At 43.8% G+C, this 16665-nt stretch overlaps 1 protein-coding gene across 4 annotated transcripts in view; it reads left to right on the top strand.

Moving 5' to 3' along the window:
- Window positions 1-16665, top strand: part of PPME1 (protein phosphatase methylesterase 1) — a 63676-nt gene that overhangs the window by 6482 nt on the left and 40529 nt on the right. The window contains exon 2 of one of the 4 annotated variants that reach the window (XM_054725500.1): window positions 934-1193. The exons of the other annotated variants lie outside the window; for them this stretch is intronic. Within the exon in view, the coding sequence (XP_054581475.1) occupies window positions 1156-1193 (38 nt within the window). The 5' untranslated portion in view covers window positions 934-1155. The remainder of the gene's footprint in view (window positions 1-933; window positions 1194-16665) is intronic. 4 annotated transcript variants of the gene reach the window in all.

Below are 16665 nucleotides of genomic sequence, written 5' to 3'. Positions count from 1 at the left end.
TCAGTAAACATTTGATGAATTAATGAATGATACTCAGATACAGTGGACACATGACAATTCTTTTCAATAGTTTAGAATTGTTCGCCCTGAATTTGGTAGGGAAGTAAATAAGAGGGAAAAGCCATTGAGATTTAAAAACTGTGATTATTGATATTATGCAAAAATGAATTGTACCCTGTTTATATTCTTCTGTAATTCCATATTTATATCCCTGTAACTTTATTCTATTAAGAAAATATATCTCAGGTTGTGAGGATTAAATTCACGTAATATAAAGTGCCTAGCACATGCATGTCTGGTTTATTTCATTGATTACTGCTCATCCTTTTAATTAAAGTAGCGTTTCATTAAGCATAAGAAACATGGTTCAAAATATTTTAAAATCACTTCAAATTCAGTTTTCTGTGTTAATCACCTGAACTACATTATTATTAGCCAAATTTCATCATAAATAGCTTTATAGCGTATTATGGGTAAGAAGGCTTGGGGGTGGAGCTACCCAGAAAATCTGCCAATATTTCATAATGCTGTTAATCAGGGTAAATGTGCATCAGTTTTCCCAACAACCTGTTTACAAACCTTTGGAATATAAACCCATATTTAAGTTGGAAAATCTCTATACTAACTTTTTTTTTTCACTGAGTATTGGGGATTGTAATCTTTTATTGGGAATTAGAAGATTTGTACTTTTGTCTTCTTCCCCGTCTGGGTCATTATTTAGTATGGACAGTACTTCAGATTTTTATAGTATTTGATTTGACAAAATCTTCACCAGATATTATCTTTAGAAGTCCTTCTGTGACCTGATTTCATCCCCATAAGTGCCCAAAAAAAGATTGGATGTTCCATCTATGAGCTCTCATGCTATGCTAGGCTTTTTTCTGTCATAGTTGTAATATACAGTGACTGTTTACTTATCTATTTCCCTCCCAGGCATGAGCTCTTTGAGGGCAAGAACTGAGTTTTTATTCATCGATGGGAACTTCTGGCCTGCTGATTGCCCTAGTACCCAGGAAGTGTAACAGGGCCTGCCATACAGAGCATAGTCAAATATCTCTTTAATTGAATTGGAATTAAATTAGCTGGTTATATAAGCAAGTTGTAACTGGAAAGAGGCACTAAAATTATTACCCTGAAGATATTTGCTGTTTGCTTATGAAGTATCTTTTATTCTCTATTATCATGGCATTCAGGTGAGTCTGCGGAGGGGGTTATATGGCTGTTGGTTCTGAAATATACTTCATGAGACTCTTCTATATGGAATTTATTGGCTTTAAATTGTTTTTCAATTACAGTTTTCTTTATTAAGCTATTTGGAAATATTTTACGTAATCGTCCTTAATCGTAACTTTAGTGCAATTTCTCAAGAATATTTTTATTCTCCTTATGTAATTATCAAATTCACAAAATTTAACATTGAGACAAAATGACTTATATAGCATTTTTGTTGTTGTTGGTCCAGGATCCCATATATATATATGTGTGTGTGTGTGTGTGTGTGTGTGTGTGTACACACATATATACACACATATATGTACACATATATGTGTGTGTATATACATTTAAGAATATGTTTTGTTTTATTATTTTTTTAATATATTTTTATTGATTTTAGAGAAGAAGGGAGAGGGAGAGAGAGAGAGAGAAACATAAACGATGAGAGTGAATTATCGATTGCCTGCCTCCTGCATGCCCCACACTGGGTATTGAGCCCCAAACCCGGGCCTGTGCCTTCACTGGGGATTGAACTGTGACCTCCTGGTTCATAGGTTGACACTCAACCAGTGAGCCATGCTGGCCTGGCTGTTTTTTATTGATTTTAGAGAGAGAGGAAGGGAGAGGGGCTAGAAAGATAGAAACCGATAAGAGAGAGACATGGATCAGCTGCCTCCTGCATGTCCCCTACTGGAGATCGAGCCTGAAACCCAGGCATGTGCCCTGTCTGGGAATCAAACTGAGCCTCACTGGCTGGGCTTAATATACTTTTTAATCCTCACCCGAGGATATGTTTTTATTGATTTTAGAGGGAGAGAGAGAGTGAAAAACATCCATCAGCTGCTGCCTATGGAGAATTGAGCCTGCAACCTGAGCATGTGCCCTGACTGGAAATTGAACCCGCATTCCCTTGGTGCCCAGGACAACCCTCAACCAACTGCGCCACAATGGCCAGGGCTGTATCATAGCTTTTTATACACTCATCTAATGATGGGCGCTTGGGTTGTTTCCATAGCTTGATTATTGTAAATAATGCTGCAGTGAACATAGGGGTGCATATATTCTTTCAAATTAGTGTTTTGGATTTCTTCAGACTTGTTGGCCTTTTAAACTTTGACCCCAAACCTGCTTGGTTTCTTCCTGATGTGGTACTGTCTTAAGTAGAATAGTAGCTACTGATAGTAGTTCTGACCCTTGAGTATGGCCATACACATTGATTATGAGAAAAACAGCCGCACTTAGCTCTTGCAAAACATTAAGAAAACCTTGTACTCTGCCTGCTTTCTTTCTTAGATATCAGTAGTTGTGTTTTTGTTTGAGGCCAGACCACTTTAGTCAAGTTGTCATTCCCAGTCTCCTCCCCTCCCCCCCCCCCGCCCCCGCTTTCCTTTTAGGGTTTTGGCAAAAAAATTATGTTCTTAGGTTGAGTGAATGGTGGACATAAAATTTAGAAATTTTTCTAACTTAACTAAAGCAGAATTTTTTTTTTATCACCAAAGGTATAAGATTACAAGTTCTTCCTGTGCTGCAGCAGTCTGTTTATCCATCCATTTAAACAAAGTATACTTTTGTGTGATCTGACTCAGTAGGTTGAAAATTTCTCTGGATTAAGTGTTTTATCTGAAATTGTTCTTTTGTTGTTGTTGTTAATCTTCACCCAAGGTTATTTTTTTATTGCTTTTTAGAGAGGGTGGAAGGGAGAGAGGGAGGGAGGAAGAAAGGAAGGGAGAGAGAGAAACAGAAACATCATGTGAGAGAGACACATTGATTGGTTTCCTCCTGCATGCACCCCAACTGGAGCCGGGGATCGAACCTGCAACCCAGGTACATGCCCTTGACCAGGAATTGAACCCGAAACCCTTTGGGTCTGCAGGCTGATTCTCTAACCACTGAGAAACACCGGCTAGGGCTGAAACTGTTTTTAAGTGAGGTAAGGTTTCATTAATTTGCTTAAACCACATCATATATTGAACATCATATATGTATCTTGTGTTGTTTAATGCAGGACATAGTGTGACATATTACTGTTTCCGTTTTTGGATTCTGTGATGTCCAATTAACAATCTCACCAATGGCTAACACTGAAAAGTAATAGTAATAGATTCTAGGATTTTCAAGCACATGGTAAATCTGTATTTAGTAAGTAGAAATGCTTTAAAAAGGCCTCCTCTCTTTTCCCCTAGAATGGCATCAGAGAAACTTGAGAATTTGATTTTCCCCTCTCACTCTACCTTCCTGCTCCCTCCTATTGTTATCGTTATAGTTGTAAACCTTGACTTTCTTCTTAGTCTCCAAAGTACTCAGGCTTGCTACAAGGATTCTCTACCAATCATTATCCCTATGTAGGAACCAGTCCTTTTTCATCACTTCCTTGGGATTTCTGGGTGCTCATTGTTATCTTTGGTGATTTCCAGAATGGAGAACCTAGTATTTGAGGGTAATATTGCAAATTGATAAAGAAGCAGCCCTGAGAGTAAGATTCTAGCTCAGCTACTTTCTGTAGTCCCTTGGTTTAAGTTTTAGTTTTCTCATTTGCAAAACAGGGATAATAGTAGCTACCCCAGAGGGTTGTAGTGGAAATTAAATTATGTGTTTATCTCTATTCTCTCCCCAAACCCCATTAAATTATTACAAAATAATTTGGAAAAAGGCGTAAAACCAAAAGACAAAGAAGAGGAGGGAAGATAAGATACCAACAAGATTTAGGAAGATAGCAAGTTGAAGAATATTTATTCACTCACAATAGAGAGCAAACATAAAACCATTCACAGAAAGAATGAAAGTGCAACCTAATCCATATCAGAATCAGTTAAAGGCTAAGGAATTGTAGGTGCTAACTACTTCTGAAATGGGTTTTAAAACAGGAAGATTGGTAGAAAATCTGAATAAGGTACCAGTAGACTCCCAGATCTTACCTTTTCCTCAGTGTGATGGGAGACAGGTTAATTTCTGGAAGAATTGAGTCAGAGTGGAAGAATGGACTCAGACACAGTTAGGCCTATGAGAGCAAAGGTAAAGCAACAGAATGAAAACAGTGTTTAAATTTAGATATACATCTGTCCTCTAGATAGATTCATAGCTTGCTCCCTCACCTCTTTCAGGTCTTTGCTTAAAGGTGCCTTCTCTGACCACCTGATATAAAATTATAGTCCTTTCTGATCTAATTCTCAGTATTTTCATTCCTGGCCTCATTTTTCTCCATGGCACTTACTGCTGCCTGACAAATTTTTAGTTGTGTCTCCTTCTACTAGAGTGTAAACATCACAAGGGTAAGGGGTTTTATCTCTTTTGTTCACTGCATTATTCCCAGTGCCTAAAATAGTATCTCATAGATGCTTAATGAACATTTGTTGAACTTTTTCAGAAGTTCTAACAGCTAGTCTTATGTTCCCATGCAAGAGAGTGGAGGATTTCTCTCTGGAGAAATGACTGGTCTAAAAGAAAAGACATGTAGATATTGATGTTTGGGGGAAGAGTCCTCCATTTAAATGTCTGGGCCTCTACCTGATAACTATACAGTGATATTTAATAGTAAATAAATCCTACTCACTATCTCATGGACTCACCAAATATCCAAGGAAAGCCTCTAACATGAAAGACAGAGACCAAAACAAAACGAAGAAAGGAAACTATAATGCATAGAACAGAAGAGAATCCTAAAATAATATCTCTTGTCAGAAAGACAAGAGACACGATGGCACCTATTAAACACAAGAAAAGGATGCTCTTAAAAAAAAAAAAGAGAAACCAAGATGGCGGCATAGGTGAAACACCTAACCTGCAGCCGGGCACAACAATTTCAAAGGCACAACTAGAGGTCAGAACGGACATCGTCCAGAACCACAGGAGAGCTGGTGGACTGAAATGCCCACAGATGGGGGGAAGGAGAAGGCCACGGGGACAATCGGGGGAGCCGTAAAAGCCTGAGGTATGGAGAAACTGGCGGAGACACGAGCACGCGCGCCTGCGGGGAGGATGGAGCCGGAGAGGAAGGGGCGGCTGACGGCCTGGCCGGTGTTCACTGGCAGGAAGGAGATAAAGGCTCCGGAGTGTGCTAAGCGCCGGCTCCGATTGCACTGAGCGCCAGTTCCGGGCGAAACCCTGGGAAGCCAGGCGCAGGCTGGGGGAATGAATCTGGGCTGTGGGGCGCAGGCACAGAGGAGCGGGGGAAGGCAGAGCTCCAGAGGCGCGCACGGGAAGGGGCGCAAAGGACGGACTGTTGCCTGCGCCACTGAACTGCCCTAGCGGGAAGGAGACATAAGCTCAGGACCGTGCTGAACCCCAGTTCCGACTGCACTGAACCCCAGTTCCGGGCGAAACCCTGGGAAGCCAGGCGCACGCTGGGGGAATGAATTTGGGCTGTGGTGGCAGAGGCACAGAGAAGCGGCGGCTCCAGACGCGCGCACTGGAAGGTGCGCAGAGGACGAACTTTTGCCTGCGCCACTGGGTGGCCCTGCTGGGAAGGAGACAGGGATGCCAGACTGCGCTGAGACCCAGTTCCAACTGCACTGAAGCCCAGTTCCAGGCGAGAATCTGGGAGTCCAGATTCATTAGGGGAGGGACTGGACTGTTTGGCAGTGGGCGAAACTCCAGGGCGCGTTTCTCTCAGAGGTGTTTGCAAGGAATACAGAGGGACACAGACACAGGAGCCTCATAGGGCGGGGCTGACAGGAAGCCAAGGTTGTAGGCTCCACCCTGTAGCTCCACCCCAGCCAAGCTGAGCAGAAGCTTTTTCCTGCTGAGTGCCTCAGGTAGTGGCTGACCCACACTGCATTGGAGACCCAGAAACGAGGGCATCTAGTGGTTGGTGGGAGATGACACCAGATTTCAATCACTTGCATAAGGGAGGCATTCTAGAGGCAGACTCAGTGAGCGCCAAGGCATTGCTGCATCAAGACCCGGCCCACAGACATGTCTCCTGCACAGCAACTCTTCCTATATGGACAAAGAGGGTCCTCACGGCCAATTGGCCTGGAGGACAATTCCTCCCAGTGACACCAACAACAATCAAGACTTAACTGTACAAAGGAGGACCAAGATGGAGACATAGGGCGGCAGCCTGATCGTTGCCTACCACAACAATATTGAGACTACGACGGGAGAGCAGAGCAGACACCAGCCAGAAAGACCGGGGGGCTGGCTGAGCAGATGCTCTACAACTAGAATAAAAGAGAGGGGTATGCAGGATGATGCTGATGCCGGTGACCCAAAGTCCACACTTTAAGAACTATGGCTCAGGCGACACAATGGTGGCCAGGAACGTGCTTGGCGCAGTTCCCCCGGCGGTCTCCGGCTGAGGGGACGGCTCCACTCGCTGCCGAGCACGGACAGACGAGCCCCTGGGAGACATGGGGTGGGAGACTCCGTGCTTGCTGACCTCCGAGTCCTTCAAGAATCTCAATGCCCCGAAGTGGCCAGGTGCGCACGCTCAGCGACTGGCCACCGTTGCAGACCCAAGGGCCGACGCAGCGACACCGGACCAGCCCACCGCCGGGTACCGGGCACACCGGAGCCTTGCCGAGCCCGCCGCCCAACGAGTTCTGTGGCAGCCGCCTTGGAGCTCTGAGAAAATGACCGAAGGAATTGCTGAGAGGGAATTGACCAACAGGAATTGGGATCAAGAAGACGAAACCCCGCTGAGACCCGAGTCCAGGCGAGCCTGCGAGCCTCTGGGCTCAGATGGGGTCACACGCCTCTGGGTCTAGGTGAGGCCTCACGCCCCTGGGTTCGGGTGAGGCCACGCGCCCCTGGGTCCAGGTGAAGCTGGATTCCGGGTTCGGGTGAGGCCATGTGCCCTGGGTCCGGGCAAATCTGAACCCTGGGTCCGGGTGAGGCCGTGGGCCCCTGGATCCGGGTAAGGCTGGGTCCCGAGTACGGGTGAGGCCGTGAGCCCCTGGATCCGGGTGAGACCACGCGACCAGGGGTCTGAGAGAGGTAACGCGCCCCTGGGTCCGGGCGGCTTCGTGCACCTAGGTCCAGGTGAGGCCACGTGCCCCTGGGTCTGAGAGAGGCCACTCACCCCTAGGTCCGGGCGAGACCATGTGTCCCTGGATCCGGGTGGGGCCTCGTGCACCTAGGTCCGGGTGGGGCCGCGTGCCCCTGGGTCTGGGGGAGGCCAGGCGTCCCTGGGTCCGGGTGAGACCGTGTGTCCCTGGATCCGGGTGAGGCCTCGTGCACCTAGGCCCGGGTGAGGCCACGTGCCCCTGGGTCTGGGGGAGGCCAGGTGTCCCTGGGTCCGGGTGAGACCGTGTGTCCCTGGATCCGGGTGAGGCCTCGTGCGCCTAGGCCCGGGTGAGGCCGCGTGCCCCTGGGTCTGGGGGAGGCCAGGCGTCCCTGGGTCCGGGTGAGACCGTGTGTCCCTGGATCCGGGTGAGGCCGCATGCACCTAGGCCCGGGTGAGCCCAAGTGGCCCTGGGTCTGGGAGAGGCCAAGCGTCCCTGGGTCCGGGTGAGACCATGTGTCCCAGGATCCGGGTGAGGCCTCGTGCACCTAGGCCCGGGTGAGCCCAAGTGGCCCTGGGTCTGGGAGAGGCCAAACGTCCCTCGGTCCGGGTGAGACCATGTGTCCCTGGATCCGGGTGAGGCCTCGTACACCTAGGCCCGGGTGAGCCCAAGTGGCCCTGGGTCTGGGAGAGGCCAAGCATCCCTGGGTCCGGGTGAGACCATGTGTCCCTGGATCCGGGTGAGGCCGCGTGCACCTAGGCCCGGGTGAGCCCAAGTGGCCCTGGGTCTGGGAGAGGCCAAGCATCCCTGGGTCCGGGTGAGACCATGTGTCCCTGGATCCGGGTGAGGCCGCGTGCACCTAGGCCCGGGTGAGCCCAAGTGGCCCTGGGTCTGGGAGAGGCCAAGCGTCCCTGGGTCCGGGTGCGACCATGTGTCCCTGGATCCGGATGAGGCCTCGTGCACCTAGGCCCAGGTGAGCCCAAGTGGCCCTGGGTCTGGGAGAGGCCAAGCGTCCCTCGGTCCGGGTGAGACCATGTGTCCCTGGATCCGGGTGAGGCCTCGTGCACCTAGGCCCGGGTGAGCCCAAGTGGCCCTGGGTCTGGGAGAGGCCAAGCATCCCTGGGTCCGGGTGAGACCATGTGTCCCTGGATCCGGGTGAGGCCGCGTGCACCTAGGCCCGGGTGAGCCCAAGTGGCCCTGGGTCTGGGAGAGGCCAAGCGTCCCTGGGTCCGGGTGCGACCATGTGTCCCTGGATCCGGATGAGGCCTCGTGCACCTAGGCCCGGGTGAGCCCAAGTGGCCCTGGGTCTGGGAGAGGCCAAGCGTCCCTGGGTCCGGGTGAGACCAAGTGTCCCTGGATCCGGGTGAGGCCTCGTACACCTAGGCCCGGGTGAGCCCAAGTGGCCCTGGGTCTGGGAGAGGCCAAGCGTCCCTGGGTCCGGGTGCGACCATGTGTCCCTGGATCCGGATGAGGCCTCGTGCACCTAGGCCCGGGTGAGGCCACGTGCCCCTGGGTCTGGGAGAGGCCAAGCGTCCCTGGGTACGGGTGAAGCCAGATCCTGGGTCCGGGTGAGGCCGTGCGCCCCTGGATCCATCCGGGTGAGGCTGGGTCCCAGGCCCGGGTGTGACCACGCGCCCCTTGGGTAAGGGTGAGGCCACGTGCCCCTTAGTCTGGGTGACGCCGTGCCCCTGGGTTCGGCCGAGACCAAACCAGAGGGAGTCGGACCTCCATTACCACCATTTGTCCACCATCCAGAGCTGAGGGGTCAGTGCTGACATGTACACATAAGGAACTACTGGACATTGAAATTGGGTCTCAAAAGAACTGTTGGTCCAGGGGGAAGCTCGCTACAGATTGATTCATTTGCCTGTCAGCATAACTATTATTGCTCGTCTCACATTCAGTTCTTATTAGTATATATCTAGTGACATATGATCTCGCTCATCTAGGGGAAATGATGAACAACATAGACTGAGGAACAAGAACAGAACCAGAAGCAAGGAGGCATCGATCGGACTATCGGGCCTCAGAGGGAGGATAGGAGAGGGTAGGGGGAGGGTGGGGGGGAGGGGGAGAGTTCAACCAAAGGACCTGTATGCATGCATATAAGCCTATCCAACGGTTAAGTTCAACAGGGGATTGGGGCATGCGTGGGGAGAGGGGTGGGATGGGAATGGGGGGATGAGGACAAATATGTGACACCTTAATCAATAAAGAAATTAAAAAAAAAAAAAAAAAAAAAAAAAGGAAACTTGATTCAGAGAATAATAAATAACTATTAGGAATGAAAACATGTGGTAGGTATAAATTCAGTAGAAGAGAAAGTTTAAGGAATCTTCTAGAAAGTAGCTTGTTCTACATTAAGATTAAAATTGAGAAGTACAGGGGATAAAAAGGTTATTTAAAAATATCTCAATAGTAATACTTTAATATGAAGATGATAGAAAAATGCCTTATATTTTGAGAAAGAATATCTAACCTAAAATTATTTTGGCTAGTATTTGCCTACTATATCTTTGTCTTGGAACTTTTAATCTCTTTTATATAGTACTAGAAGCCCAGTCACGAAATTCATACATGGTGGTGGTGGTGGTGGGGGGTGTTCCTCAGCCCGGCCTGCATCCTCTCCAATCTGGGACCCCTCGGGGGATGTCCGAAAACCAGCAGTCAGACATCCCTCTCACAATCTGGGACTGCTGGCTCCTAACTGCTTGCCTGCCTGCCTGATTGCCCCTAACTGCTTCTGCCTGCCGGCTTGATTACCCCCAACTGCCCTCCCCTGCCGGCCCGATCACCCCTAACTGCCCTCCCCTGCAGGCCTAGTTGCCTCTAGCTGCCCTCCTCTGCAGGCCTGGTCGGCCCCAACTGCCCTCCCCTGCAGGCCTGGTCACCCCCAACTGCTCTCCCCTGCCGGCCTGATCACCCACAACTGCCCTCCCCTGCTGGCCATCTTGTGGCGGCCATCTTGTGATGATGTGAGGGAGTCGCACGAGGGTGTGAGGACCACCTAGGCTTTTATTAGTATAGAGGATACTAGTATAGTTGGAGTTAAAAAAAAATCTCATCTAAGGGTATATGTTTCAGACCTAGAGCATTTAGTTTGCCCTTGATATATTTGGATTTATTTTTACCACCTTATTTTATACTTTTGTTTGTCTCATCTGACCTGTGTTTCTTTTTCTCATTTCATATTTTTCTATTGGATTAGTAATGATACAGTCTCTAGATAAATTCTTTGAATGGTTACTTTAACATTTTTTGATAGCAACTTTATTAAGATAGAATTCATATATCATACAAGTGACCAGGTAGATTATACAATCAATTATTTTTAACATATTCACAAAGTTCTGTAACCATTACCACAATGAATTTTAGAACATGTTTGGCACTCCAGAAAGAAACCCCATACTCACTAGCAGTTAGCTCTCACTTTTTGCCAAACCTCCCAGGCCTAGGCAGCCACTAATCTATTTTCTCTATAGATTTACTTAATCTGGATATTTATAATAAATGGAATATTTTGTGACTGGATTCTTTCATTTAACATATTTTGTTTAACATAAATTAAAAAAATTAAATATATTATTCTTGAATATTTGGGTGGCCCAGTGCAGTAACAGTGTCCTTGAAAGAACAGGGAGGCAGAAGAGTAGTCAGAAATCTAAGAGAAATTTGAAGATGCTATTTTGCTTGCTGGCTTTGAAAATGGAGGAAGCATCTCTGAACCAAGTAATACAGGCATCTTCTAGAAGCTGGAAATGGTATTTAAAACAGTAGATGAGTGGCTAAAAAAGCTGTGGTACACAATGGAATACTACACGGGTGTAAAAAAAGGAAACTCTTTTGTAATAGCATGGATGGACCTGGAGATTATTATGCTAAGCGAAATAAGCCAGACAGAGACAAATTCCATATGATCTCACTTATATGTAGAGTCTAATGAACAAAATAAACTGACAAACAAAATAGAAAATACTAGGTGTACCAGTTAATAATGCGGATTTTTTTCAGTAGTACGTTGATATATATGCGATTTGATATGTATGCTATTTTGTTGTATTGACAGCAAGCTTCAAAACTTCACATCAAATTTGCTGAAGGTGTTAACATCATAGATATTTTTACGCTTAAAAATGTCGGATTTCGTGCCAAAAAAGAGCATTTGCGGGAAGTTTTAATTCATTACTTTATTTTGAAGAAAATTGCTGCTGAAAGTTATCGTATACTTCGGGAAGCTTATGGTGAACATGCTCCATCTCAAGATACTTGTGAACGCTGGTTTAAACACTTTAAAAGTGACCATTTCTATGTGAAAGACAAAGAACGTCCAGGTCAACCAAAAAAGTTTGAAGACCAACAATTACAAGCATTATTGGATGAAGATGCGTGCCAAACTAAAAAACAACTTGCATAAAGATTAATCATTGCTCAGCAAACAATTTCTGATTGTTTACAAGCAATGGGGAAGATTTTAAAGGAAGGAAAATGGGTGCCACATCAACTGAACGAAAGACAAATGGAAAACCAAAAAGTCATCAGTAAAATGTTGCTTCAATGGCACGAAAGAAAGTCTTTTTTGCATAGAATTGTGACTGGCGATGAAAAGTGGGTTTATTTTGAGAATCCCAAATGCACAAAATCATGGGTTGATCCAGGTCAACCATCAACATCGACTGCAAGGCCAAATTGCTTCGGAAAGAAGACAATGCTCTGCATTTGGTGGGATCAGGAATCTGTGGTGTATTATGAGCTTCTAAAACCAGGTGAAACCGTTAATACTGATCGCTTCCGACAACAAATAATCAATTTGAACCTCGATTTGATTGTAAAATGACTGGAATGGGCCAGAAGACACGGCAAAGTAATTTTGCTTCATGAAAGCGCACCATCACACACTTCAGAACCAGTTAAAGACACGTTAAAAGATCTTGCCGTATTCACCAGACCTTGCTCCTTCAGATTACCACTTGCTCTGATCAATGGCACACGCACTTTCTGAGCAGCACTTCAAAACATACGAAGAAGTGGAAAATTGGGTCTCTGAATGGTTTACCTCAAAACAAGAAAAGTTCTATTGGGACGGTATCCACAAATTACCTGAAAGATGGGGGAAATGTGTAGCTAGCAATGGACATCACTTTGAATAAAGCACTTTAGATGTTTCTCTTGAAATTATCGTATTTTCTTTGATTACAAAATCCGCATTGTTAACTGGTACACCTAGTAAATACCTCAATGTGTGGGCACAGATGAACTTGTTGCTACTAGGTTGATATTGATGTAGGCCTTTGCAATGGGCAGAGAGCTAGAATGTACTTTTTAAGACAAAGGGAATCAAGACAAAATGAATTCATTGATATTTCCAATTCAAATAAGATTACAGGTGTTTTTTTTTACTTTGACTTCATATAATTATCTCTGCTCTTACAATGGAAATCTTAGTTTCTAATGACATTAACCTAACTACCTACTTTATATAGTACAAAAGGCCTGGTGCATGAAATTTGGAGGGGGGTCCCTCATCTCAGCCTGTGCCCTCTTGCAGTTCGGGACCCCTTGCTCCTTACCGCTCAGCTCACTCACTGCTCCTTAGTGCTGCCTTGAAGGTGGGAGAGGCTCCCGCCACTGCCACTGTGCTCGCCAGCGGTGAGCCTGGCTTCTGGTTGAGCAGCACTCCCATTGTGGGAGCATACTGACCACCAGGGGGAGCTCCTGCATTGAGCGTCTGCCCCCTGGTGGTCAGTGCGCATCATAGTGACTGGTCGTTCTTGTCATTTTTTTCCTTAAAGTATGTCTCACCAGAGATGTATAGTCAAGTAATTGTGCTTTTTTTTTGCTTTTTTTCTAAGTAATTGTGTTTTAAAGTCGCTTGGAATAAATGTTGTATGCCATTAGGTTAATTTGCTCCCTTTCTTGTTACTGTTGGTGATTAGTTTCTACAAACTGTTTAATACATTTAGAAATAAAAAAGCACACAAATTATTTACATGACTCCAAAGTTGAAAGTATAAACAGTGTATATTTAGAAAAGGATAACATTTGCCTTTTTCCCCTCCATTACCCCACAGCTAACCATTTTCATTAGTTTTTGTTTAATCCTTCCACTTTAAAAAAGTTTATATGTATATATTTATAATCCCCCTTTCTTTGATAAAAGATAACATATTTTATGTACTCCTGCATATTTTAAAAAAATGTTTTTATTGATTTTAGAGAAATGGGGAGAGGAATAGAGAGATAAAAACATCGATGAGAGAGAAACATCGATCAGTTGCCTCCTGCATGCCCCTTACTGGGGCATAAGCCCGTAACCTGGCATGTGCCTTGACCAGGAATCGAATCAGTAACCACTGAGCAATCCCAGCTGTGCTGCATATGACTTTTTAAAATTTAATATATCTCGATCACTCCTTAGCAGTATATAGAGATCTTTTTCATTTTTTTTCCTTCAGGTGCATAGTACTCCACTGTGTGGATATAACATAATTTATTCAACCACTCTACTTATTGATAGACATTGGGTTCTTCCCATAATTTTGTATTTCAGATAGTGCTGAAATGAACAAACTTGCATAGATCCTTTCATATCAGGGTGGAGGGGGACTTCTTTTAACATAATTGTCTTTAATGTTCTGCCATTTAACTGCAATATAGTAATTCTCTTAAAATCTTGTGATTCCTTGGGCTTTATGTATCTGTAGTTTGAAGTTTCAGTTCTGGAATCAACAGCTATTACTCTTCAAATAGTGCCTTTACCCGTTCTCTAATTTCCTGTTGGAACTCTGATCTGACATATGTATGTCTTATTTCTCTCCCATATTTCTAACTTCTTTCATATTTTTCATCTTTTGTTTTTATGTTATATTCTAGATATATCTACATATATCTGAACAAATGTATGTTTACCCTTCCCCTTAGCTGATCATTTATTTTTTAATTACATTCTTTCATTCTAAAAGTTGTATTTATTTTCAATTTTCTATTCTTTTAAAAAACATATTAAAATTGTTTTATATTCTATTTGGTAATTTCAATATGAGAAGTCTTTATACATCTGTTTCCACACACGATTTATGCTTTTTGATTGTGAGAACTTTGGGAGTTTTTTGTCCTGGAATGAAGGTTGATTTTTTTAAAGAGGATTTCGAACTTTGGGAGTTTTTTGTCCTGGAATGAAGGTTGATTTTTTTTAAGAGGATTTCGAACTTTGGGAGTTTTTTGTCCTGGAATGAAGGTTGATTTTTTTCAAAGAGGATTTGCCTTTGTTCATGTTGGGGTCTTAAGGGCACTACCAGTCTGGGTCGACTTTAAACTAAATTCTTAACTTGAAATTTCTTGGATCATATAAGTGGTATGAATTTAGCTAAAATTAGTATGAGAGCTATCTTGAGAAGGATTTTTGGTTTGTTTTTCTTCTCCCTCTCAATATCAAGTTGCAGGACAAATTTTCTTCCTTAGTCTTAGAATTGGGTTAGGGAGCAGAGAGTTAGTTTTACTTTACCCTTTCACTGGTTATATAATCCTTTGCAATCCCAGCTTTATGGGTGAAAGGTTTCCTACTCAGCTCCCCACCTTGGGCTTTGTGTGGTATACCCCAGGAAACCCCCAAAACCTAACGTTCAGTTAGTTGGCAAATGCCATCAAGATAAAAGCTAACTTTAGTGGACTGAATGCCTCTCTGGGTTCCCACCTTTACTTAACTTTTGATCTTAATATTCTATATTCCTTACTTTCGTGCCAGTTCATCTGTGCATTTAAGAATGAATGAATATAATTATAATATATGTGTAATATAATACACATTTATTTTTATATATTCATATATTTTTAAACACATATGCATGTTATTTAAAACATTTCCAAAGTTTTATCTATCAAGTTACCTAATTACCATGATGCAAACAGTCCCCAACATAAAATGTCTATACCTAAGAAAACTGTCAGTCAAGTGTGAAAATGGGGTAATGGCATTTTCTGACGTGCAAAGTTTGAAAATCTCCTTTTCTCAGGAAGCTAATGGACCATATGTTTCATCAAAATAAAGTAATGCATAAAAAAAATATGGGATTTGGGAATAAGAGTTTCAACATAGGAGAAAGGCAAGAGGAATTCTCAAGATGATAGTGAAATGACAATTCATCATACCGTAGAGGAAGCAGTCCCATTTGGAGCAGATGAGTGGAAGGTGTCAGGAATGGAATTTTCCAAAGGAAAATGGACCTGATATATTATTTAATATGATTGACCATGTTAAGTTTTACAGATTTTTCAAAGGTTTTTAAATTGTGTGATATATTACACACACAAAGTATTTTTAAAATATATGTACAGTTTGAAGAAAAATAAATTCTCATATATCCACCACCTACCTTATGAAATAGAACATTTTCAGCACTTTATAAGTCTGTTTGTTTCTTCTCAAGAACACCTCCATGCCCCATAGTTTTGAATTGCATGTTTAACATTCCCCTTGCTTTTCATAATAGTTTTACCATCTATGCATGTATCCATAAAAACATTACTTAGTTTTGTCTATTTTTGAACTTTATTAATTGAATCATTAGTTTTGCCTATTTTTGAACTTTATTAATTGAATCAGAGTGCATTTATTCTTCTATGCTTATTATTTTTTTCCAATATTAGAGTTTTTGAGATTTAGTTGTCCCAACACCATTTGTTAGAAAGACTATTCTTTTCCCAGTGAATTGTCTTGGACCCTTTGCTGAAAATCTGTTGGCTGTGAATGTTTTGGACTTTCAGTTCTATTCAGTAAATCTATATGTCTACTCTCATGCTTGTATCACAGTATTGATTAATGTAGCTTGGTAGTGTTCCATTACCTTTTTACCCCCCACCAAATATATTTTTATTGATTTCAGAGAGGAAAGGAGAGCTAGAAACATCAATGATGAGAGAGAACTGATGAGAGAGAATCATTATCTGCTGCCTCCTGCACGCCCCCTACTGGGGATCGAGCCTGCAGCCTGGGCATGTGCCCTTGACCGGAATCGAACCCTGAACCATTCAGTCCTCAGGCTGACGCTCTATCCACTGAGCCATGCCGTCTGGGCATGTTCCATTACCTTTTCCTGGAAACGATGAGGATTCAGTAAGGAGAATTCTGCTTATTAGCTTCAAAGCCTAATAATAATCATAATAAAAACATTTATTGAGACACCAACGGAAGTGCTTTACGCACATTAGCTCATTTCATACTGTCGACAGTTAGTCATCAATGTGTTAGACTCTGAGAGTATGTTGATGAACAGATACAGAATATTCATGTTCTCATGGATCTCACATTAGTAGCAAATTAGCACAGACTAATTTGAGAGTAACCAAAGGGTAAGCAGGCTTCTTTAATTCTCATATCAACCCCTATAAAATAGGCGGTATAACTCTATCTGACATGAAGAAACTCTGGCTTAGAGAAGTTAAGTGACTTGCCAAAGTTCACAGAAGTAATAAAGGCAGAACTGGGTTATGAAAACAACTCTTTAGTCAG

Source organism: Eptesicus fuscus, chromosome 13 (assembly GCF_027574615.1).
Source record: "Eptesicus fuscus isolate TK198812 chromosome 13, DD_ASM_mEF_20220401, whole genome shotgun sequence".
NCBI lineage: Eukaryota > Metazoa > Chordata > Mammalia > Chiroptera > Vespertilionidae > Eptesicus > Eptesicus fuscus.
This window is presented reverse-complemented; position numbering and strand designations above follow the sequence as displayed.